We start from the raw sequence: 26,309 nt of genomic DNA on the forward strand, positions 1-26,309 counted from the left end.
TATTATATGTGAGTTTTGAGGAATTCAGTGAAATTACCAAATTTCTCTGAATTTGTGTTAGTTGTTTTAATACCCACAGGAGTATCAATTGAACAAAGTTCTATGTTGTCACTTTTGCTAATGGTGAACCCTTATTATAATATAATCACAGAGAATATTTAGTTAGGTAAAGCAAAGACATTTTATTGTATTTAAATAATGCTGTCAGTATTGCCATAGACACATGGGATGGGATATTCAAAAGCAGTGTGAAAACAAAGATAATTTTGACTTTTGAACTTTGGTTAGCTAGGAATGTTTGGAACCTTGCTCTTGAGAGATGGGTATGCTTTCAGCTGTTAGAGGAAATAACAGCTTTCTGTAAGCAGTACTAGCAGTACAGTTAAAGCAGAATGCTAATCACTTAATGCTATTTGCTTATTAGTTTGTTCTTAGTAATGCACATTTACATTAAATTTTGTGACGTCGTACAATGTCATGCAGTTTGCTGAGAATTAAATTGCAAGATCAGTGCTCAAGCTGGTGGCTGTATGCAATAGTAAGCAGATGTAATACTGAATCATGGGAGAAATTACTTTTCTTAAGATGCATAATCACCTCATGAATGCTGATTTTTGTCAGCATTTGAGGTAGTTTTCTGTAGCCATGCTTTGTTTTCCTGTTCTCCCAGAGAGGTGATACTGAATGATCCTTATGGTGACATGTGCTCTGTTTCTGCTTCACCCTCACCGTAAGTGTAAAACACAGCTAAAGAAAAAACCCGAATAAGGCTATAGAGTATAGAGGACACAGTACCCTCTGCTAGTCTACAACATAAACTATTTTCAGAATCAGTGGAGTTGAGAAAAATTTCAGGAAGGAGGTTACAGAATCACAGGACAGCTGAGGTGGGAAAGGATGTCTGCAGATAACCTCATCCCCTGTCCTGCTCACAGCAGGCTGAGCCAGAGCAGACAGGTCAAGGCTGTGGTCCAGCTGGGTTCTGTATATCTCCAAGGATAGAGTCTCCATAACCTTGCTGGAAAACATGAGCCTAGTATTTGACTACCCTCAGAGTTTTTAAAAGAAATAGAAGGTTTTTATTATGTTTAAGTAGACTTTTTTTGGTTTATATTTTTTCAATTTGTGCCCCTTGCCTCTTGTTTGTTCACTGGATGCCAGTAAGAAGAGTTTGGCTCAATACTCCTAACATCTTTCCACCAGGTATTTATACACCTGGTTAAGATCTTCCCATAGCCTTCTGTTTCTCAGGCAGAATGGTCCTGGTGCTCTCAGCCTCTTGCAGAGCGGGTTCTCCAGTCTCTTCACTGTGTGAATCCCTATGGAGATCTGCATGAGAGACGACCTGAAGAACGATTCGCATGAATCTCTGGTCAGGGACAGTAAGCTTCTGTTTGGCAAGAAGTAAGAGAGAGCAAAATGAATTAAAGCCAAAACTGTGTTAATGCATTTGAGTGATCAGTATGATAGCAGACTTTTTAAGGGAAGTTTAGAAAAAAAAAACAAGCATGGAATGCACTGATCAACTTGAGGTGATTTAAACATACTGTAAAGATGAGATAGGAGAGCTTAGGTGGAAGCCAGGGTACCAAGAGGTTTTGGAAACGCTAGCATCGATTGATAATTGAACTGGTGGGTTAGATGGGATGGTCTTGAGAGTTACTGACAAGAACAAAGGAGAAGGTACAGTCTCAGATGATATTCTGAGAGTTACGGTGAACAGGAGAGCCCAGGATAATCAAACAGAAGCTTGAAGGAACAGCGATCGGAGGAGAGAGTTCTGGAATATGTTTGGTACAGGCAGCACCTGATGGAGTCTGCAGTGCATAAGAGGGTTGGTGGTCATGATACAGTGAAGCTAAAAATGCTCTGCACACAGTAAGGGGATAGTTGCCCTCAGATTGGCTTGTGCCAATGAATTCCCTCCCCACCCGTTGTTAAAAGGACTGTCAGAACACTGTATTGTTAATCACGAGTTCATTGAAGTGCACTTCGGAATATTGCTGCGGAGAAACTGGAAGTGGCCACAGTGTCACTTAGCTATTGCTAAGAAAGGTCTGTTAGAAAATAGTGTTCTTTTTAATGTTTTGTCGTGTCTCGGCTGTAGTTTTGGTTCTAGACTGTAGCAGCCCCCTCATGATACTGCCCTTAATTTGTTTACCTTTTTGTCTGCTCAGTATTATAGCCACTAATTTGTAACAGCCTTTGTAGGTTCTGTAGTGTTTGGTTATTTCCTCACTGGTATTAGCTGGGAATAAAGTCCTTCTATAGAAGCATTTTAACTGAAGTCTTAGATTGCATTCAGTGTCAGTGTTTTTACTACCTTAAGTCATAGAAGTTCTGTTTAATCAATTTGGTGAATCATTTGTCTTTCACTGGTTTTAAATTATAAAAATCCCCTGGAGGGTAAAACATTGCTCAGGATTTTGTAAATCTTTGCATGTGACTGAATTTGATTTTGAGATAAATCAGCAGATGTCTGTAGAAAGTGCAAATTTATTTAAGAACTTTGCCAGTAGTAAACAACTGTCAACTTCATAAATTGTTTTATAAAAAATAGTGAGATATTCTAAATTGGTTTTGTTGTTGAAAGCAAACTGTTATGTGATACATATCAAATATCCATCCTCTCCTTCTTCGTTCTAGTTGTCATGGATGATGACGATGATGAATCCTGTCTCCTTGATCTTATTGGGTAAGTTTTCCATAAGCAATGATTGCAGAAAAGTTGGAAATAATAATTTTGCAAAATCATCTTCTAGAAGGTGATTATATCTCAGTATTGTCTAAGGATGAGGTGACTGGCAAATAAAATGGGCAGATATGATTCACTTCTTCCATGTGGAGATCTGTGTATCACAAAGCCTTCAATCCCAGTGCATACTAGCTAACACTTCACCTGCTGACATTCTCCTCAGGAGGGGCTAGGGAATGTGTCCTCATGGAGTTGGATTCTCTTCTCAGCTACTGGTAATGTCAGATCAGTGTTGAAGTACATTACTAGGGATGTTGTTACAAACTTCATTGCAAATAACTATTTTTTTTTAAATGAAAATCTAAAGATCTCAGGTTTTTTTGAGTAGTGGAACTAGGTATTTTATTAATACTATGCTTGTGTTCTAAAGGGAAAGGTGAAATGATTTTTTTTGTATTTATAAATACACATTTGTATGTAAATGTTAGAAAAAAAAGAATTACTCCCTGTACTTTAAAGTATTCACAACGAACAAGAATTTATCAACATTTTGCTCAAAGATACTTGATTTTAGTAAAATTGAGGATTTTAAATGGTCCTGTGGGTTGGTGGTTTTTTTTCCCCTGTGTGTGGTCTCTCCCTGCCCCCCCATTATATCCCTAACAGATTTATTTGGAGTTTTATAATTCTGTATGGGAATCTAAAAAAATAATTAAGATAGCTGAGTCTTGAGCAAGTTTTTTGTGGGTTTTATATGTTACAAGTTACCTTCCTTTAGCTACCATGCACTCAGGACTCAGGAACAGATAATATGCTGTAATGCATAGCAGAAGGTAATTGAGCTTTTCATACTTGATATTTTGTTCAAACTCTACCAGAAGTTACTCTGACATCAGTCTCGTAGCAGTTGCTAAATGATCATTTCCAGCTCATACAAGAAGTTTTTTACTGTTTTAAGTGTAGTAACTTTATAGGCTTTTTACCTTTCTTACACATGGGAAACTTCCAGTGAAACCAGCGAGAGCTTTAACTTCAGAAAAAACAAAATGCCACCGCAGTGGCTGCTGTAATTTGGGGGTTGCTCTGTTGAGGGTTGCTCTGTGGATGCTGTTGCAAAAGCACCGCTGTGCAGTGTACTGTTGCACAAGGTTACTGATTGTGGCAACATGAAAACACTTCCTGCTTGAAACATAAAGATGATCCTGGGATAATTAAGTGCTCTGGCGTGAGGGTGAATCGTGAGGATTCTGGTACAAGATCACAGGTGGTCCAGAGAATGAAGTGCTCTCTATACAGATGAGTGTTTGTGTGAAAAATTACAGAGTTCTTCCTGCTGCTGGCAGAAATAATTGTCTTAAGCACCTAGAAGAATGGAAAACACATTTTCTTTTTTCCGTCTGATCTATGATTTGGTAAGTGCCTTTTAAAATTCCTTCCTTACTAAAGACAATATTTAAGGTGATGAAGTGTTCTTAATTTTTAATTGCATTTTTCATGATCGAAAGACAGTGAGGGTAATTAGTACTAAATGACCTGGTTGTTTTACTGATAAAACATGTAATCATGATAGAGCCCCCTATGAGACCATGAGTTCTGTGCTGCTTAATTCTTGAAATTCGGTGTAATCTGCTGTGAAAATGACATTTTCATTTTACAATATGTGTAACCACTTCAATGTTGTAAGCATAATATACCATAAGGTCCCTGCCAAGTACTATCTAATACGTCTTTTGTAAACAACTTTTGTGAAAAAAAGAGGAGTAAACGTATGTTTTGCTTTTAGAAGAGTAGTTGTAAACCTGAAAGGTCTTTAACTTGTTCCCTCTTTATTTTCTAGGATGATCAAGCAAGAAGGAGATGCTTTCAGTGCTTCTAAAAAATGTTGTATTGTTATGTGTTAAACAATAAACATGTTTTAAAATAAAAAACCTGTCAATTTAGTCTTTATGCTAATGGACATGTTAGGAAATGCCATATAATTGTTGCGTTAGAATAATCCCATGTAACACAGCCTTTTACTGTTTTTACTTGGTCTGTATATGTCTATTAATGTATTTTTTATTTGTTTGAATTCCCAGTACTCATTCTGTCAGACCAGAATTTTCATCAGAGTTTTAATCAGCAGTAGTGCTAAGTTAATGAAATACGCTGAAAGTCATAATATTTAGCCAGTTATTTCTGTAGTTGATTTCGCTTGGAAAAGGTGCCGCATTTTCTCCATGAGGGGACTGTTACTCTGGCAATCATAAGTTTTTATTAATATATGTTAAGGGCAGCAGAAAACATGTCAAAGATTCAGGTTTGTAAATACCCCATTATTAGATACGAGCTAAACAAGGCATTATAGTTTAGCTGTAGAAAAGGTGGTACCTGTTTTAGTTCTCATGTTATTTGGTGGTAGTATGTTCCTTAGGTTTTGTACTGTGTCTTGTCATAAAATACCATGTGTTTTAAGAGTGTATGAATAATCCTCATAAAGGGAAGTAGAGTGCAGCTAAGATTTTGTGATCAGCATAGTTTATTGCTTGAAATGCCTTGTTACAGTGGCAGCAAATACAATTAACATCTGAAAATTGTGCTGATACAGAAACAGAAATCCTCAGATGATATAAAGTTTCAACTTTGCATTGGATTCAGTGAAAGAAGTGTGTTTTTACTATAAACCTGATTTATATGAATACAGCATGTGCCTTTGTTAAATTAGTGTCATTAGTAGAACTTCCAAAAAGTGCTAACTTCTTTATTGTTTTTCCCCCTTAAGGGACCCACAGGCGCTGAATTATTTTCTACATGGACCTAGTAGTAAATCTGTAAGTAGCATTCCTGTGTATTAGATATAGAAAGCTTCATTGAGTGTATTATTTCTAAAGTTGTTTCTGTCTTTTACCAGAGCAATGAAGACTTGACTAATGCAGAATATTCTGTAGCCAACTCAAATTCAATTTTCGCCAACTCCAATGTAAGTGGTCAGAAGAGAAATTCTCTTTATTGAGATTGCATGCTTCTGTGTGGCTTTACTTGGCCTTCATAAAACTGAATGAAGTAGATGTGGGTTTTGACCCTTTTCCTATGAAAATTCTGAATGCTAACATAGAACTACCTCCCTCCCCCCATGCTGTTAGTATTTTAAGTATTTTGGTGGGGAATTAATTAAAAATACTGCACCGTTGGGACTTGTTTTGTAAATATGTAAATCAGCTTGCTGAGCGGTGAAAATACTCTCTGGTGTAGCTCCCTCCAGTAAACTGACCTTGCAACTTTAGTGATTGTAGATCTAGTAGTGCTCAAATATAGACCTTAAGAGTTAGTTATGCATACATTTCCTGTGTATATTAGGATGGGGTTTTTTTCTTATTTTAAGTAGAATCTGAGCTGGCAATTTGTTGAAATTAATGATTATTTTTTTCCTTTTTTTTTATTTTGGACTGAATAGCTAGCTTGGGTTGTTTCCTTCCTGTAACTTCTGTGTTAGGGAAGTCACTTTAAATTCATTAGGTGTTGCAAGGAGTCTTCAGTGTTCTTTCTTGCCAGGAATGTATTGCAGCCCTGGACCAAGTGTCACACAGTGAGGTTGTGGAATCCCAATCCTTGGTGATAAAGCCAAGGCTGATCTGCTCTAGTGTTGGCGGAGTCCTGCTTTGAGTAGATGTTTGGACTGGATGAGTTAGGGAGATTCCTTCTGACCCACATTTCTTTGATTTCATTCCTGTGGCTTTAAAAAATAAACCTGAGTTCTTAATCCCACAATTAAGTTATTTGAATACATAGAGTAGGATTTTCTTGGTAATTCCTCTTTCTGTTGTACTGTTATCTTGACTCTTGTGTGTTTGTCCCATGTTCATAACAGATACATGGATATACTTGTAGGTGTGTAGGGACCTTAAATTATTGGCATAAGTAAATTCTAAAAACTGTGTATCTGTATTTGGAGAACTAGTGACTTTCTTGTAGGTACAGTATTGGAATGTGAAGTGTTTGCTCTGTTCTTCTCCTTTCGACATCATTATTAAATATTGTAAAAGAAGTATACGTTGAGTGACAGTTCTTTCTCCAGACGAGCTGGTTGAGATAATGGTCATGGAGTAGAATACCGATTGTAATAGGGTGTGCTCAATTTTCAGTTCACCAGGAGCTGTGGTTTCAGCTTGGTACCAGGCTTGCCATTAGCAGACAGAAGCTCCCTGTAGGCATCGTTGTCAGAGTGGGTTTTGAGGACTCATCCTAAGAAAAACAAGGTTTGGGGAGAAGAGGGTGACATATGACGTGCATTTGTCATAGCCTAGACTTCCTATTTCTTTGTAGACATTCATCTGATAAGCATGTGTGGGTGTGCAGAAGTCAGGTGTTTCTGGTGTATTTTCAGAAAGTGAGAGGAAGTGGGAGATTCCACATAAGGTGGATTTGTTGCATAGGGAGTAGCAATTGGAGGAGACAAAAATATTTGGTGAAAGCCAAGAGCTTTCTGGTATATGAAATTAGGGGAGTAGGTAATCTAGAAAGCAGGTAGTCAGAGGAGCAGGGATTCCTAATGTATGTTCCTAGGATGACACACTGCATTTTCATTCTCGGCACTTGTTCTTCTCCTGCTCTGTCTTCATCCTTTTATGTCTTCGTAGTGAATACCAATGCCATCTTCTCTTCCCTCCTTCCTGTGAGAGCCCTGTGCTGACCTAAGTGATGAACAACTTGATTACAAGTAGAGATTCTTACAAATTCCAAATAGAGAGTGCCTTGTGAAGGAACAAGTGTTATCTAAAATATAAATATAAACAGACTTCACAGTCCTTGCTTATCATGTGGTATACCCAAAAAGTTAAAGGCTTCTGAATTTTTTTGTCATTAAAGTTTTTGCAGATACTGAAAGTTCTGTCTTTGTATATATTCAGAATTGCTACCATGAAGTAGGATTGACTGTCTTGATGCCCGTCTCATGCCTTTCAGTGGCAGAGTTTACAAATTCAGTGTCAAGGGTTCAGTGCCTCAGCGGGTAAGCATGCTCAGCCAACACCTAACACAAGCAAGGTTCAGTTCCTCCTGCCTGAAGGACAAGAAAGCACTGTCCACTCTTCCCACACCCTTACACTACCCCCACCCCCATCCTCTCCTTCCCCAAGTTGAATGATTCCATACCAGCTCTACTGCTTCCTGGTTGGTTTCCTGTGGTGGTTGGCAGTGTCTGTTACAACCCTCCTGAGAGGGTTCCTTAGCCATTGCCCTATTACCTGGGTTATACTGGGTGACTGCTTCCATTATCCTATTACAGTATAGTAGGACAGTGTAAGAGAGCAGAATATTCATGGAGACAGTGAGAATAAGACTCTTGTGGGTAAGCTTGATTTCTTGCTGCAATTAGCCTGGTGTTCTGCATGGCTTTTCTGAATCTGGACAGCAGGTGATTCAGATACTAACTTTGAAGGGCTCTTGTTCCAGTTTATGCACATAAAATTGTTTTTGGACGTTAAATAGTTGTGGGTGCAGGAATTGAAACTTGGAAGTCTCTATTCCAATGGGAGAGTTTCAAGCTACTAATCTCGATTGCATGTAATATTATTTATTATTGTTATTATTGGTAGTAGTAATAATTGTATTGTTAATACAACTAACTGGAACTTTTTAAGTTACACGGTCATTAAAGATTTCAGATCGGTCATTGTACCTGCAGACAAATTACAGATACAATAGGGAATTCTCCTGAAGAACGTGACAGTTAAGAGTCTTAGTAATTCCCTAGTGATTCTTTTTTTACTTTACCCAGTGGTAGCTGGGTACAGTTGAGGATCTGAGCTTTAGGTGTTCATGAGATGCAGGCATCAAGACATTTAAGCACTAGTTTAATTCCTCTGGTAGTTTTATAGTTGTAATCTGAAAATATTTTATTTAATCTTAGTAACAATCTTTTAATATTTCAAAACATGACTTAAGTGTCAAAAAACACACAGGCTGTTTTAGAAGCAGATTGGGGTAAAATTCTGAATAAATCTGCTTGGGGAACTGAAGTTAGGGTGGGGACGTTGTTGCATGGGATAATTATGGCTTGTAGCATCTTCATGCTGTTTACATGAGGTGAGAACAAGCGTCTATGACCTTCAAGGAGTGAAGGCTCAGAGTATGAACGTGACTGATAATTGCACACCCACGGTTTACATTTATCCTGACCTAAAAAGCCACTGGATGTTGTTTTTGAACAGCTGAGATATAATTATGCAATGTAGAAAGATGTACTCTGCCTAACTTGAAACTACTGCAAGTATTATTATGCGTTTAAATTGTCATTCCATCTGCAGAAACCTGGTACTCGTGTTGTCTAGAGTTTCTGGACAGAATTTTGTTTTAGGAAAATCTTAGGCACAGTTGTGCTGGTTTAAAGGTAAACCGGCAGGAGAAATGAACCCAACTCAAAAGAGATTGTAAGTCAGAGTTACAATTTAATAAAAAATAATACAATAATAAAATTATATGGACAGACAATTGGTTTTAACCCACAAAACCCAGATGTATAACCCAGCACTCTGGGACATGAACAGAATGGTGTTTGCTGGCTCCTGCACTGAGCCCCACGTGGTCCCCCTGAGTCCAAAGTAAAAGGGGAGGAAAACCTGTTGGTGAGAGTGCTGGTCGCAGTCTGGTCAAGAGTGGTGGCTGCAGTCTGGTTGAAGTTCTGATCCTCCTCTGGATCTGACGAGTGGTACCAGAAGTCCTAAGACCTCAAAATTATATACACTCAGGTTCAAGTGGGAATGCCCAGTACCTTCCCTAGGGCGGGGAATGATTGTGAGTTGTGAGATATTTTTGGAATCCTTGGTCGCCTATTAGCAGACATGACCCCTCAGGCTGGATGTGGAGGTGCTAATGACTCCCCGGAGAGGAGATATCACACCTGAATCATTGATGTGAGGATAGGAATATCTTCCTATCTCACAGGCTTTTTAACACCTGGCTTATACCCTGAGGGGTCGGGTGTGCTCTGGGCAGCTGCTGCAAATGGTCTGTTGTTAACAGTTCCTGGGAAATGTCATGGAGGGTGTAGAATACAGAGTTTGGGTCACACCCACACAGTGACGAACTGGTTCCGACTGCTCTAACTAGGACAGCATTTGGCAAGAGTAAATAGGTTCTCATTTTCTTTAGCACAGTGTTTATGGATGTAGATTTGAAGGATTTTTTTTTTCATTAAAGCCACTTAAAATTTGTGGTAGTTTCAGTGTTTATAGTTCTCAGTAATCTTTTTGGTAGCGTAAACCACAAAGTCTGTAGCATTACTTTTCTTACTGCTTTGTTTCTACAATTTTTCTTAAAGAATTAGAATAATTAATTTTATGAACTGGTCACAAGTTTACACTAAGTGATTATAGAAATGCTGATAGGATTTTAGAGAGGGATGTAATTTTCTAGAAGTCAGTGAAAGAGAAGCTTTCTCCTTCCTTTTCCCTGCTACTACTGCTGCTACTGAAGCCTTGCCCGAAATTGAATTACAGCAGAGCTGTTTTCACTCCTCCTTTCTTTTATGCTTTTGTCTGTCCAGTGCTCAGATTGAGGAAGGGAAAATGGTACTTAAAGAGCATTTCAAGTCCTCTTGAAACAGTGCAGCTACAGAGCTAGCTGGTGTGGAATTGGGAAATTTGAGATGGGAAATGAAAGTAGTGCTCCAGCAGTCTGTTTGAGGGCACGAGTGAGATGTCGGTGATATATGTGTTTGTGCTGGCCCACTGTATGGGGTGAATGTCACCTTACATGTGCAATGTGAAGAGTGGAATTTTGTGTAGAAAATTTGCTTGCATGAAGAAAAACTGAGAAAACAAGGTAGATGTTGAAGTTTATGAAAATTATTTCTTGTTTTGCGTTTCAGAGCACTGATCCTAAGTCGTCTGTAAAAGGTGTAAGCGGTCAGCTTGGAGAGGGGCCTAGTGATGGACTGCAGCTGTCCAGTAGCCTTCAGTTTCTTGAAGATGAACTTGTATCGTCTCCTTTGCCTGATCTTACTGAGGATCAGCCTTTTGATATTCTTCAGAAGTCCTTGCAGGAGGCCAATATTACTGAACAGACTTTGGCAGAAGAGGCATATTTGGATGCCAGCGTAGGTTCTAGCCAACAGTTTGCACAAGCTCAGCTTCATCCTTCTTCATCAGCATCCTTTACTCAGGCTTCTAATGTTTCTAATTACTCAGGTCAGACGTTGCAACCTATAGGAGTTACTCAAGTGGTACAGCAACCTGTTGGAGCATCTTTTGCAAGCAATACAGTCGGTGTGCAACATGGCTTTATGCAACATGTCGGAATTAGTGTTCCCAGCCAGCATTTGTCTAATAGCAGCCAGATCAGTGGTTCTGGGCAGATACAACTAATCGGTTCATTTAGTAATCAACCTTCCATGATGACCATTAATAACCTCGATGGATCTCAGATAATATTGAAAGGCAATGGTCAGCAAACACCTGCAAACATGAGTAGTGGGCTCTTGGTTCACAGACAAACTCCAAATGGGAACTCGCTGTTCAGTAACTCAAATTCAAGTCCAGTAGCACAACCCGTAACTGTTCCATTTAACAGCACAAATTTTCAGACTTCGTTGCCTGTCCATAATATCATCATTCAAAGGGGTTTGGCACCAAACTCTAACAAAGTTCCTATTAATATCCAACCAAAGCCGATTCAGATGGGTCAGCAGACTGCTTACAATGTGAATAACTTGGGAATACAGCAACATCATGTACAGCAAGGGATTCCCTTTGCTTCTGCAAACTCACCTCAAAGTTCAGTAGTTGGTCCTCATATGTCTGTTAATATTGTTAATCAACAAAATACAAGAAAATCAGTTACACCTCAGACAGTTAGCAATGCTGGAGGTAGTATTGTTATCCATTCTCCTATGGGACAGCCTCACGCATCTCAAAACCAGTTTCTCATACCTACAAGTTTGTCTGTTAATTCTAATTCAGTTCATCATGTCCAGGCCATAAATGGACAGCTTCTTCAGACTCAGCCTTCCCAGCTGGTCCCTGGCCAAGTGTCTGCTGAGCATGTAATGCTCAACAGGAACTCTACAAACATGCTAAGAGCCAACCAGTCGTATTCAGGACAGATGCTGAATAATCAGAACACAGCTGTTCAGCTTGTTTCTGGCCAGACATTCACAGCTCCTGGAAACCAAGTTATAGTAAACCATGGAACTTCACAAATTGTTGGTGGGCAGGTGCCAATGCAGCAGGCGTCACCAACGGTGTTGCATTTGTCACCCAGTCAAGCTAATGTTTCTCAAGGTAGATCGAGTTTCACTGCGATGTCACCGGGGCAGTCCACAGTCTCAAATATGTCAGCTTCTAACAGATTTGCTGTTGCAAGTTCTTCTGGTTCAGTACATCCCAGCTTGGGACCATCAGTTCAGTCTGTCGCGTCAGGAGGAAACTTTGCAGGAGATCAGCTCATACAGAACAGAACTCAAGCTTCTGTCAGTGCATCACATCGTCTTCCAGCGTCCTCTTCCAAATCCATCAGCACCTTCAGTCACACATCTGGTGGAGTAACACAACAGCAGTTTGCATTTGGTCAGGTATGAAAGCTGCTTGAGAGTGTAGCCAAAGAAATGCTTCTAAGCTGTGCTAAAAGCTGGTTAGCAAAGTTTTAATGTTGCTGCTAATACAGAGAACATTAATTTTACTGGTTTGTATTGTTCCAGATATTGTGGAACTGCTGGAAACTACTGTAACCCAGAGACATCCTTTCACTTGGTATTTTCTAAATCTGTCACTGAGTGAATGACTCTGTCAGTTTGATTAATTCAGAAGACTTGGTGATTTGTAGTAATATTTTCAGAAGTGCTTAGCATTAATCTATTTCTGCTCCTTTTTAAAAGAATGGGCACTGTAAGTTTATACAACTGTGAGCTCTCCTGAAAACATTACCATAGGCTACATGTAAAGGCTCTGGTATATTCTTAGCACTTAAAAGTCATTTGACCTCACTAAAACCTATGTGTTTTTCAAGGTTTGACCTCTTCAAGTTAGAGATGAAAAGGTGTCTTGTTTTTTTTTTTTTTTGTTGTTATTTGCTGTATTGGCATTTTGCCCACTTTGTCGTGTATCTGGAGCAGGTAGAAGCTTTTAAATTTGAAGCAAAGACAAGAAGTGTTTCTGAGAATCCTGGAAAAAAAAATCTTTTAAAGCAGTTTGTAAAAGCATAACATTAAAAAAAATTTGCTTTAAGAAGTCTACTTAGTAATAATTAAAAAAAAAAATCTGAATTTACTTTTAGGGTGAGAAGTGGTCTGTTTTTTCCCAGTAGACACAGCTGTGATATATATTCAACTCAAATTTGTGTGTCTTCATAAGAGAGCTTTCAAACTGTCAAAAGTTTAAAAACAAAAAAAGAAAAAGATTCTGAAGTCAACTGCCAGTATTTAACTCAGGGACTTCTCACACGATTAGCAATGAGTTATTCCACCTCTGTTCTTATTTTTCGATTTTGTTTGTTTGTTCTTGGTCATTTTAAAATACTGATAACTGTCTGAGAATTCATTTGCACTAATTATTTTACTTCTTTTTCTTTTTCCAAAGGTCTAATAGTCCTTTTTTTAAACAAACTCAAAATTTGCAATGAAATAATGTCTTAGAAAATAATGTGAATTTAAGAAATAAGGACAAACATGTTGTAGAACCACATTTGTAGTCTTTGCCAAAACTGCTAGTGCAGGTGGTTACATTTTGTATTTTGAGTAATTTGAGGCCTCTCTGACTTTCTCTTCATGTGTCTACATCTTCCTGTTTGTAGGTTATGTGCTGGGTCAGTGAGTTTCAGCAGTTATAAAAGCATAATATTTCTTATTGCTAAAAAGTTCACCGTGCTGAAATTTCAGAGCTGAAAATGGGAACTACAGAGAACAAATGCCAGTGTTTGCCAGAATCTTTTTAGTTTGTTTGTACTTCCGTTTTAAACATTCTGCTGTATGATAAACCATTTATCATTTTAGTTGCTGAACAGTGGATGGTTTGTTCCACTGTGTGTTTTTTTTGTTGTGAAAGCAACTTTGTCATCTTGCAGTTTTGGGACTCTTGTAGTGGCAAATTCAGAGGTCTTGTAGAATGTAACTGGTATATATTTGTACTGTTAGTGTAATTTCTATTCCTCTTTGATTTACTTTATAAAATTCTTGATCTTGGAGAAATTGAGATGTCTGAAATTTCACCACTGATGAGTTTGAGGTTAAAAAAGTATACACAGAGATGAATTTTAAATACCTTTTCCTTCTGTTTCTTAAAGCTTCCAGTAAATATTTTGCTGTGATTTTTAAAATATTTTTTAATTTATTTTATGTATGTGGCACAGAAAAAGGCTGTGAACCAGACATCACCAGTTTCTGCATCGAAGACACAGGATAATTTGAGACAACCTCAGCTAACAAGTCTTCTGAGCAACACACTATCAGGTCAACTAAGGTCTTTTTAACATAATTTTCTTAATTTTCTCCAGCAAGAGAGTGTGTCAGACTTACACTGATGGATCATGCTGATAGGGTCCTAAAGGTTGTTGGAATTTAATTTTTAAAAGCATTGCAAGCTATTTTTTTCAGTATTGAATGTGTCCTTTGATTTTTTTTCCCAGCCATGGTACTTCATTTCCTAGAGTGAAAAGTTGAATCTCCGCAATTAGCAATTATTTCTCCCGTCTATAAAATCCAAAATTGTACCTTCTTTCATATTTTTTTTTTCAGCTTAGGAAAGTATAAATAAGTAATTTTCAAAATACAGACATCTGCTAAAATTCTCTGAAACTTCTAGATTCTCTTGTGATGGCTGCTTCAGATATGGAGGGAAGAAAAACAGTGATTACAACGTTTTGTGTGGTCTGTCATCACTCACTTTGGTTTTAAATGTGCCACTTCCAGTTAGAATAGTTAGTGCATTGTCCATGGCAAAATACTGAGCTTTTCAAGCAGCACCGTGCTACTAAAAGAACAATACCAGTATATTCAAGTCAAATAGAAAAATTCAGTAACCTTCCTGTTCTCTTTGTACATATATAACTCTTTTGAATAAGGTCCTATACTCTACCTTGCTTTTTTTCTTTTGCTTGTGTACTGTAATGTGTAACCTGCCCAGCAGTTCTTTACAATTACCATGGTATGTTGGGTGTTCTTTTGGGGAAAAAACCCAATAAATTCTTATTTGTTTGGGGTGTAACGTAGCATGACTGATAAGATACTGTTTGAGTTACGGAGAAAGGCAGTTGGAGGAAGTCTACCTACCTAAAAAATATAGGGGGGGAAAGATATGCTTGCTGTTTAAATACTTTCATGAGCTCTAGAAAAATTTTGTTTATATGCTTGAGGGTGGGTTAGTATTGAAAATAATAATAAAATTTACTGTATAATTTTCAGTAAATTGTTGGGACACTAAACTTAGGATACTTGAATTTCTTCTTACTTTGCAGTACTATGGTAGGGGGTGATTTATGTCTGAGGATTTTTGTAGTTTGCAGCACAAAATATCAGTCCTGTTTCATTTGTGTGAGCCAGTTTCTCCACAGGTTAGTTGCACTAATGCTTTTAGGCATGTAAGACATATCCTTCCTAAAAACTCAAATAAAATTATCAGGATAGGTACATGAAATTATTCTCTTCTTGCTTAGGGTGACAGAGTCTTTTTAACATTTTATTATAGGACAGGACTCTGGAGGAAAAATCGCGCCGCAATCTCTAGGAACAGCACAGCCACAAGAAAAAGTGATAGGATCAACATCAGTTCAACAGAGTATACAGGTAGAGAATGCTTTTATTTATGTGTTTCCCTGTTTGTCCTGATGTCAGTTGGGATAGAGTTAATTTTCTTCTTAGTAGTGGGTATAGTGCTGTGTTTTGGATGAGAATAACGTTGATAACACACCGATGTTTTAGGTGTTGAGCAGTGCTTACTCAGTAAGTCAGGGAATTTTCAGTGTCCCGTGTGGTGCCAGTGAGGAGGTGCACAAGAAGCTGGGAGGGTGCAGAGGCAGGACAACTGACCCAAACTGGCCAAAGGGATATTCCATGCTGTAGAACATCATGTTCAATATAAAAATGGGAGAATTGAGCCACCAATCACTGCTTGGGGGCAGGATGGACGTCAGTGAGAGAGTGCTGAGCAATTGTATTGTGCATCACTTGTTTCTCCTGGGTTTAATTCCCCTCTCTTTCTCTTTTTCATTACAATTTTATAGCAATTATTATTTTGTTTCCATTATTAAACTGTTCTTCTCAACCCACAAGGTTTACTTTTTTCTAACTCTTCTCCCCACTGGGGTAAGGGGAGGGAGCAAGCAAACAAGCTGGGAATCCTTGCAAGGGTTTTTTTGGAGTATATGAATATCATCTTCTAAGAAATGCAGAGACAGTTTGTGAGAGCAAATTTGTTTGGAAAAGTTTTTAGTTGTACCTTTCCTCCTTTTCATCTGCTAAATTTGGTAATCTCTTTCCTAGTGAAGCATATATATGCACTACAGTGGTATTTGCCTACAAACAGCATTTCAGACCTTTGATTTATGTGACTTCCCTATTTTGTTGATACAGTATCCTATTAGGAGAGGAGATAGTTGAAAGTGTTTATACTTATGTGCTGGTTAACAGATAGTGTTAGTGATAAATGACAGAAACAAATACTGATAGGCTTTGCAAAGGAGGGGATATGTTGTAATTTGTCTTTTATTTTGAACTTAGGTGGATGGTCATTTAGTTGGACAGAAAAGGCCTGCTGCTAAACAGTTAACTAAAGGAGCTTTGTAAGTCATTCTTCCTTTGTAATTTTATTGCAGAAACCTAAATTTTTTAGTTTTTGTCAATGTAAAAACTTCTGTACAGTACTTGTTAATTATATATCATTAATTTTTGTTGTAGTATTCTACAACAATTACAGAAGGATCAGGTACATGCTGTGACACCAGATAAAAGTCGGTTCAGATCATTAAATGATGCAGTTCAAAGACTCCTTTCATACCATGTGTGCCAGGGATCACTGCCAACAGAGGAGGACTTAAGAAAAGGTAATTTTCTTTTTAAAAATTGGCAGTAAGTTTGTAATCAGTGTATTGAGAGGATTCTTAATGTAAGTCAGACCAATAAGAAAAGGAATATTTTAAAATTTGTGCAGGTTACTGAAGAACAGTGTTTGAAAGTATACTTTGTCTTTCTAGTGGACAGTGAATTTGAATCCGTAGCCACACAGCTTCTGAAGAGGACACAGGCTATGCTGAACAAATACAGGTGTTTGCTGATAGAAGATGCAATGGTAAGGTGTATAACCCAGGTACACTTCATGTTTATTGGATGTAATTCAGTTTGTTAAAAAAATATACACCTGCAGGAAGGTGAGAACTGATATTACAGTTTGTTCTGTTGATACTGTTTATCACCTTATGAAGATGATAAATATGTTGTAAAGGTTTTGGAGGTGCTGTTAAATAAGTTCCATAGGCATTGAAGGCACATGAGCTTCTGCTCTCTGCTTCTGCTTTGCTCTTCCACTGAACAGACAGTGATAGTCAGGAAGGTGATTTCTGTGCATTTTTGTCGCTGTCGGAGTGTGAAATAATGTTGAAAATGTCTATTTAGAGGCCTCCAGGCATGTTATATTTGGAGCCAAATCATATCCCAATTTAGGAAATCATTATTTGTCCTTAGAAGCTAGATGGAATCTCATATTTTCATCAGAAATGCTTCTGATTCAAGTGCTTTTACAATCCCAGATATGAGGTAAAATAAAATGCACAAAGTTACTTTAAGAATGTATTTTGCAAGGACCAGGAAATGTCATTGTGGCCTCAGATATGCTAGTTTTCGAGCCTGGAAAAGTTTTGAGTTGGAGTATAATAGACATATCACTCTACTTTAGAGTCAGGAATACAGACTATAAGTGTTAGAATAAGTACGGTTTTGGAATCTATCAGTTCCTTAAAAAAGATCCTAACCATCAAGTATTTGCAGGTGCAAAGAGGGGAAGGAGTTTGAAATTTGTTCTTTTAGCATCTGGTATGTTGTATGGCAAATACTGTTCAGTAATTTTGAAGGGGTTGTTTCACATATCATTCAGGTTTGATACTAGTTGCCTGTGTTGTGACTTAGTGCAGTGAGCTTTCTTCCATGACGTGGATCCAGCTGGCTTGAAGGCACTGTCAGCAAAATGAAACCCAACACCAACTAGTTAGAAGGATGGAAGAGAAGTGTAGGGAAGATGATAGGGTGGTCCCATTGCAAGATTTTTGCTGGTTGTCTCTCTAAAAGAGAAAGATACTGTATGATGTCAAAAAAATTGTGGTATACAGTAGTAAATGTACTCAGTCCTGAAAAAGTACAGTTTTTATGATTGAAATAGTAATTCCCTGGTTTAAAATCTTTACCAAATAAAATTTGCCATAAAATGTGAGTAATACTTCATGATTAAGTTTCAGTAGCGGTTGAGTCAGAGTCAAGATTGTTGAATTGTTGAATAAATATCTAATGAAAGAAATTTCTTTTTCTCTGAAGAGTAACTAAGATGTTTTGATTTGGTACCAACATATGAGTCACTACAGAGATGTATTTTTTTTTTTCCTTTTCCTGCAGCGGATAAATCCCTCTGCGGAAATGGTTATGATCGATAGGATGTTTAACCAGGAGGAAAGGGCATCTCTGACCCGGGATAAGCGTCTTGCACTTGTGGATCCTGGTAAGTAATGCTTAACTTCTAAATTAAGTGTGGTGTGTTTAAAAATAGTTGTGGCCACAGTGGGGCACTGATTGCTGTGGATTGCAGTAATCAAAATACTGAATAAGCAGTTGCAAGATAACTTTTCATGACTCCAAAATCCAACAATTTAGAGACAGTGTAAGGTTGAAGCAGTTATTTTTGGAAAAAAAATATATTTGACCTGTTTGGCAGAAATATTTGTGAGTTTCTTTTGAAAATAGTCATGACTTCTGCATGATGTCAGTTTTAGCAGGGAAGAATCTGTGAGTTTCTTGCTGCCAGAAAGAACACCACTCTATGAAGCATGGATGCTCTTGTTCATCTTAATGAAGTGTTGTTTTTGGGGTATCATGGCCACTTAAATGGCAGCAATTTTTAACCAGAATGTTGTCGAACGTAGCACCTAGAAACACATTATTTGTGTAAGATAAGAGCTACTATTTGTTTAAACGTTCTGCATATTTTAAAAGGTATTCACAGGATGTATTGTAGAAAGTATTAGTCTTCCAGAGACCATATTTGCATATTGAGAATGCTGGGAAGAGCCCTTAATCTGGTTTTAAAGTGCACATACGTGTCTGGTATGCTGATTAATTTAGTGATTAATTTAGTGATAATCTCTTGCACTGTATGCAGCAGAACACGTAAGTGTATGAACATCATCTGAAGACCCAAATCTGTAGGCTGTGGATGTTACTTGAATTTTAATACTCAGAAGCTATATTGGAATGTCAGTTATTTTTATGTGTAGGTAATTTTAGTAAAATGTTGCTACTTAATTTTCAGATGGTTATCAGGCCGATTTTTGTTGTTCTGCCAAACAACTTGAGAAAACAGCTGAAGAAGCACAGACCAGCAAAAGTGACCATCAGTCTAGCAAAACATTACCTTCTCGAAGTCAGAGTACCAAAACGCAAGCGAGAGACCGACCAAAATCCAGCTCAGCAGAGTCCACAAATCACAGTAAACTTCCTCTAGTGCCTAACAACATTCTGACCCCACAAGAAGGAAAAGCTTCTACTAAAAAATCGGAGAGCCTCACTAAAGCTTTAAAGTTTGAAAAAGCTAATTGTTCTTCTGAGAGCCAATACGTGGCCCTTTCTGAAGAAAGGATGACTGGGAAAGATCTTGCCAAGTCCACTGAGAATTCTTCGAGTTCTGAAGATTTGTCAAAAGCTGTGTCAAGAGGCAGTCATGGGACACAGAATAAGATATCAAGGAACACAATTCAATCTTTCTCAAAGGTAACGTGTAATAATTCTCTTCAAGACAAAACTCTGAGGAGCTCTCCAAAGAATGAGGTTTTGCATCCTGATAACAGGAAAGGCTCTGGTGAAACCCAGCAAGACTTACTGCTCAGTAAGAGTTTAGAAACTACATTTAAAAACATCTTGGAACTTAAAAAAGCTGGGAGACAGCCACAAAACGAGGCGGCAAGTAGCGGCTCCGTTGAATTAGAATTTCCCAATTTTTCACCTATTGCTTCACAAGAGAACTGCCTGGAAAAATTTATTCCAGACCACAGTGAAAGTGTTGTAGAAACTGACTCTATTTTAGAAGCAGCTGTAAATAGTATCTTAGAGTGTTAATAGTTACAGTACCATGGACAAGTTATGTTTCTCTTAGCAGAAGCAAATGTGAATGACACCACAAGTACAGCCTGACATGCATTTAAGGTTAACCTTTCTAAACTAGATTCTGTTCTGTGTTTGAGAGCAATACTCATTGTGGTTACAGTGAGATATCCAAGTAAAGTTAATCCTTGTTAGAATGCAGTCTGTTAGGGCCTTACTGTTTCGAGTATTATTATGATAGCGCTTTTAATTGAGCAGTGCTGCAACATAACAAGGTTGCAGGTTGTTAGGCCCTATATAATACGGTAATATACTGACAATCACAGTCATTTGAAAAGATATATTTATTAAGAAAATGTTTTTAAAGAGTGATGGAAGCAACAATTCTCCCCTACCCTCTCTTCCACAAATCATCAAATTTTTAGTTTTCCTGGAAAACCCACTGTACCTCTATTCAGAAGTGATTATTTGCTTTGTTGATGAATCTGTGTTCTAGGATTCTTGAGTTGGAAGGAAATCATCAGTGTGTTTACAAGGCTTCATTATTTAAACTTTTAAGTGCTTTTCTATTGCTTTCTGAGCAGAAACTAGTACTTGATGATATATTTGTAGTGGGTAACTTTAGTCTGTGGGATGATATTATATGATCTTAGTCACAGTGGCATGATATGAAGTAATAAATGCTTGACTAAGGAAGGTAGAATGGAAGCCAGTAAATGGCAAAGTGTACAGGATGAGGCCATGAGAGAGCCATGAATTTATATATATAATACATATATATGTTAACTCTTGAGGAAAAGATTTTGCATTTTATAATTGGATGTAGTCAGCCTTGAGTCTTTCTGAAGTGGTATAAATGTTTTTGGGTTTTTTTTTTTATTTGTTGTTTGTTTTTTTTAGACCAAGTGTCAAAAGCACTTTTATTTGAAAACTGTATTTGTAGCTTATATTTTAAGAGGACGTTAGCCTTACTCTGATTAAATTTAAAGGCCAGTGTTTATTTTTGATTTTTTTGCTGTTTTGCTGTCAGAGAATGTTAAATCATCCACCGTAGCAGTCATAATTATCAAGATATGTACAGACCAAAGTTGATCAGCAATCCCATTGTTTAAACATATCAAAAAATGTGTAATTATTAATTCATATTGTAGAGCCAAGTGAAACCATTGCATGGTTTGTATCTGGCTTGCTGTCATGTTATTAAGATAGAATCTTATTATTTTATTTATTTATTTTAATCTATGACTTTCTTTTTTTGGTTTTTTTTTCTTTTTGCTGCCCATGCTGCTTTGTCCTAGTTTACTTTGGTCATGAGTGCTTTTATGCACAGAAGCGCGCTGACATTCGTCACGTGCGTGCAGTACATATGTCTGCTCAGGAGGGTATAGCTTTTGTGGTTTTTAAGGTGTGCTCATGTTCTTCCCCAGAACTTCTCCACAGTTTCTTAGAAAAATTAACCAACCATTTTTCAGACTTGCTGATTATGATTTTCATGAGATAGAGGCTCGTTGTGACAAGCTGTGGTTGTCAGTCAGATTGCCAGGAGAGAAAACAGAAGGTTTTGCTATCGTGTAGTTCAGTCCATCGGAATAGCACAGAAGAAAGCAGAATTAGATCCTTGTGATAGTAGGAGATTACAGTGCAACTCAGTATTGAACTACAGTCCACTGTCTGACCACTAAAGGAAACCAAATCTAGAAAGCAATGTGAGAAAGATGAACTTCCTTAAAATTCATTTCCCCTTCAACGTGAATGGAAATACTGTTTTTTGTATGTTACTAATTGCCATTTAAAAAAATTGTGCCAATTATAAAGTACTTGTTTGTAAAAACCCAACATTCCCAAGTGTTGTATAACATATTCAATATAATAAGAAGTATTGCCAGTTTTAAATTTTTAGTTGGGTGTCCATAGAATAGACTCTCAAGCAGTTAGTTGTTTTCTTATTGGCAAAACTGACAATATAGTCTTCACCTATTGCCTTTTTAGATTTAATAATATGCTCATGGCTGTATATCCTGATGCATATTTTATTTTATCATTTTGGAAATTTAACCATTCTAAACTATCTTGGAAGGAGAGCAGTAAGTTTCACAGCTGTATGTTAACCAGTTAAATTTTTCTTTTATAGAGAAGAAAAAAAAGTGAAGTTGCACATTCATTAATCCCCTTGCTTTTTGTACCACCTCAAAATGGATGGGGGGTTTCCAGCCTCTCTACAGCAAATTGATGTGTCAGGCTATGTGTCTTCTATTGGATCTCATTTGGGGAGGGGGGGAAATGGTATATAAAAAATGGCAAATTACAAAAAGTAATCGTGATTGATTTGGTCAGACACATTTCTCTGAACTGCTTGTGAGAGGAACCCATTGAACAATCCTAGCAAGATTGATCTTAGTTTGTTAATGTCCTGTTGTTCACTCCTTTGAATTCAATTCTAAAGGAATTCTGGTACGTGATGAAGCAGTAAATGAAAGAATTGTATTTTTGTGGTGCTTAAAAAAAAGTTTATTAATCATATGGGCTCAAGTCCAGCAAAGTATTGTGAATGTGCATGACTTTAAACATGTTTTCATTATTTTGCTGGATCAGCATTGTGATTTCAATGTTATTTAATACTGCCTAATAGTAAAACAAATTTTAAACTGGCAATTAAGAAAACTATGTTCATTTTGAAGATTTTAGTATAATTTATCTGTTAGAGTAGGGAGGCCTTACAGACTGACTTCACTTAAAGAGGATGTGTCACTTATTGTCAGTGTGGTATGGACTTTATTTGCTTAAATACCTTCATTTGTAAAGTATGTCTCACTTGAAATTGCTTTGTATACATTTTGTAAAAATATTTATAAAATGTTTTGTAAAAAAAAAAAGTATAACAAATTGCAGTTTATTTTGTTATGTTGGATAAATACTGTTAAAAGACACAAGTCAGTAAATATATTGTTAATCCATGGATAGGAAATGTTTAGTTGGAGATTACAAATTGAAACAACCATTGCAATACAGCCAAAGATTTGGGAAAAAATGTCTATCTGTGATTGTCTTGATTTAAACAAGTTGAGTATTTACATTTGCAAAAGAGAATTGTTCTCAGTTTTAAGTAACATGATTGCAAAATATTCTTATTCCTCTGCTTTTTATAATGCAAATTATAAAATACTCAATAGGCCAACTTTCCATACTCCTTATGCTTCTTTCTGAACATACACTATTAGGATTTGTTTCTTGTAGCATTATCACTACATAGAGTAATGTTAATCTTCAAATTACAAGAGAACCAGTGGTCCTGCCTTGTTAGAACTCTTGCCCTGGTGAGGTTGTTGAGACATCCTCTCCTTCTCCACTGTTTTTTCACAAGGCAGACACATCATATTCCTGATACCTCGGGGAGACAGAAGAAAAGAGTGGGCTTTTGTTAGTCAGCCACTGCATCCGTGCTACAGGATTTAGAGTTGAGTACCTTGTATTTTGTTACAGGTACTTGTGTTGCAATATTTCCAGTTCCTTCCTTTTGGCCGTGAGAAGATACTGCAATTGCAGGTGATACAATGAATCTTCCTACTATTTTTTTAGAGGGGTGACAAACCTTTTCATACTGTGATTGAAGTTTTCAGAAAGCGTGCTGAGATTCTGATGTAGGAAAGCTCTTATGCCTGGAACTTCAGCACTTTATTTTTGGATGCTATGGAAACAGAACATTGGTGAAGTGCACTGCCTCTCAACTTGGAGTAGGGCCTGCAGTGCTGAAAGGTAGAAGTCTTCATGGTTAGTATTTGTTGTTTTGCCAATGAGACAAAATAAACGTGCCTTTTGAATACTTTCCACGTTGATTCGGACGGTTACAAAATTAATAAAATCACTTATATATTATTTTAATCTCTATTTGGGTTAGGATGGCTAAGCATCTTTTTTTTTTCTTTTTGTCATATCCCTGTAGAATTACTAGGCAAATTTTTTGTGTTGGTGAACATTTTATGTACAGTTTACTGTGCAGCTGTCTTCACTTTGGAACATTTTTTTTTTGTTACAGGAACATGGTGTATTTTTTTAATTGCCTTTCAGTAGCATTTTTATGGTAGGATTTGTTATGTTTATTCCAGCTTTCATGGCAGAATTTCTGAAGATTTGGGTACGTGTGTTAATGTGCAGCTTATTTCAGAAAGTCAGAACACCTTTCATTTTGAGGATCTGAACAAAGAAAAAAAATTTCCAGAATAAGCTTGACAAATAAGTAATTTTAAACCTTAGAGAAATCCCTTTCGTCTTCAGGAAGTGTTGAACCATTTGAATTTTTCCTTTAAAATTATACACTCCTTTTCTTGGCATTTTCACAACAATGCATTTGTTAGACAGCTTCAAGAAATGCAAGAAGTCTTCATGACAACCTGAGGGGAGTCAGCTGTGACTTTGGTTAAAGAAAGTCATTGCCAAAAATAAGTTCCAGTGAAGACCTGATCAGCAGGGGAGCTGCTGCACAGATGCAATGCACTCTGTGTATTTTGTCTGTGTGTGATACTGGGTCTTGCAGCTGGTCATTGTATAGGAAATGGAAAAAAATGTATAAATAATAACGAGTTGCAATAGGTAAACACCAAGCAAGCTTGAGGGAGCTTCCTGTACCAGGGAAGAAAACCATCAAAAGACACAAAGTATTCAGTTAAGTCAATATTTTTGTTGTAAAAGCAAAAACCTCTTAAGTTGCCCTGTTGTGTGCTGAGCATAAACCCCTGTTTTATTTTTTTCTGGACTTTATATCGTATTAGTTTGTGGGAAAAATGGTTTTAGAAATAGAGGAGCAGGCTAAATCAGAATTTAAAGCTCTTTTGTATTATTTATGTATAGCTGGGGGTCGACCTCTTCTCCCAGGCAACTAGTGACAGTAGAAGAGGATGTGGCCTCAAGCTGCACCAGGGAATGTTCAAGCTGGACAGTAGGAGGAAGTTCTTCACAGAAAGGGTTGTTAAACACTGGAGTAGACTGTCCAGGAAGCGGAGTCACTGTCAGTGAAAACGTGCTGTGGTTCATCTCACTGTGTGATATTGCTGGGTGTATCTGAGGCTGGCAAATGGCCCACAGGATAAAAATGGATGTGGTTAATATTAGTGAGGTTGGACAATTGAATTTCACCCTTCTTCCTTGCATGGGAAAATCAATCAGGGATTTCGAAGGCCCCTGTTAACAAGGGCAAATAGCAGACTATAGTCTACTGTGTCTGTGGAAGGCTGGATGCCGAGTGCTCAGGAACAGGGACTTGGAAAGCTTTGTGTATGGAGAAGGAAATTCAGATGAGGCTGAGGGAGATGAGGCTCCAGAGTTTGGAAGAGATGAGTGGGAAGGTGGGTAGGTGTGTGTTTGGGATGGATTTTGCGGGGACCTTTGAGATTTAAATGACTAAAACTTGATTTTAAAAACATGGGATGTATTGTACACACAGGGAGTTGTATACTAGTGTATCCATTTATGTAGTAGATGACGTGATTAACATACTTAAAAATATTAAACATACTGCCTTTTTTCCCCCCTTGCACCTCTGTGAAAATACTTGGATGTCACTGGGTGAAGAATGAATTTAGTGAATATTATGTTCAGATGGGGATTTGTGTGTCTTAATAGTTGCAAGGATGGGCTCAGCACACAGTTTGAAAGCTGCTTGTGAAAGAACACACCAAATATGTAAGGTCTGATTTTAGATTGAGCAAGAACATTGCTAAAAACTGTGAGTCAATTCCAAAATATTGTGGAACTGGGGAGGTGTTTTTCTGATACTGAATGAACATCATTGACAACACAGTCTTTGGGAGTTTTGGAATCTATTTGCTACTACACTGTTTTTTTCTGAGGTTAAATTTTCCCTGTTGATTAGACTGTATTTTGAGTTTTTAATGAAAACATGTACAACTTTATGACACTTCTAGTAATTAGTATTCCCTTTATGAAAATGGATTATGTTACTCTCATCTATTAAGGAGAGCAATTTTAATTCTTTGACAGCCACTCTGAGAGTTAAAACTTACCTCCCAGAGAGTTGAAGACTTGCGTTTTTTAAAAGTTGAATTATACCACATTTGATTTTGTTGAAGCCAAAAGGGAGATGCCACCCCACTCTGATTTTGTTTTCTTTCATTTCATTTTGGCAATAAATTTGAAGCTCCTAAGTAAGTAATAAAGCATTCTCAGATACTTCTAGCCTTAAGTCACTTTGACGTGCTTCTGCAGCACTGTCAGAGGTTTCCTGGTTTGTTTCAGAGCTGTTGTGATCAAGCAGGATCCTAGAAGTAATCATCACTTTTTATCTGTGCTCCCATTTTCCATAAGTGAGATGCATTAGCTTTTGGGGGATTTCAGGTT

General features: G+C 37.4%; 1 protein-coding gene across 4 annotated transcripts in view; it reads left to right on the top strand.

The window, feature by feature from the left end:
• Positions 1-22,986, top strand: part of BICRAL (BRD4 interacting chromatin remodeling complex associated protein like) — a 45,579-nt gene extending 22,593 nt beyond the window's left edge. For 2 of the 4 annotated variants that reach the window (XM_027641467.1, XM_027641465.1), the window contains exons 2-12: positions 2,647-2,695; positions 5,457-5,505; positions 5,586-5,654; positions 10,542-12,242; positions 14,015-14,114; positions 15,349-15,446; positions 16,380-16,441; positions 16,557-16,702; positions 16,853-16,947; positions 18,261-18,363; positions 19,171-22,986. In XM_027641467.1, the coding sequence (XP_027497268.1) occupies positions 2,652-2,695; positions 5,457-5,505; positions 5,586-5,654; positions 10,542-12,242; positions 14,015-14,114; positions 15,349-15,446; positions 16,380-16,441; positions 16,557-16,702; positions 16,853-16,947; positions 18,261-18,363; positions 19,171-19,973 (3,270 nt within the window). In that variant the 5' untranslated portion in view covers positions 2,647-2,651 and the 3' untranslated portion in view covers positions 19,974-22,986. Of the gene's footprint in view, positions 1-416; positions 1,405-1,474; positions 2,056-2,646; positions 2,696-5,456; positions 5,506-5,585; positions 5,655-10,541; positions 12,243-14,014; positions 14,115-15,348; positions 15,447-16,379; positions 16,442-16,556; positions 16,703-16,852; positions 16,948-18,260; positions 18,364-19,170 lie in introns of those variants that run through there. The other 2 variants (XM_027641464.1, XM_027641468.1) reach the window with 2 other exon arrangements.
• The last annotated feature ends 3,323 nt before the right edge of the window (positions 22,987-26,309 follow it).

The sequence above is a fragment of the Corapipo altera genome, unplaced genomic scaffold (genome assembly GCF_003945725.1).
Source record: "Corapipo altera isolate COAL_440 unplaced genomic scaffold, ASM394572v1 48b, whole genome shotgun sequence".
NCBI classification, from domain to species: Eukaryota; Metazoa; Chordata; class Aves; order Passeriformes; family Pipridae; genus Corapipo; species Corapipo altera.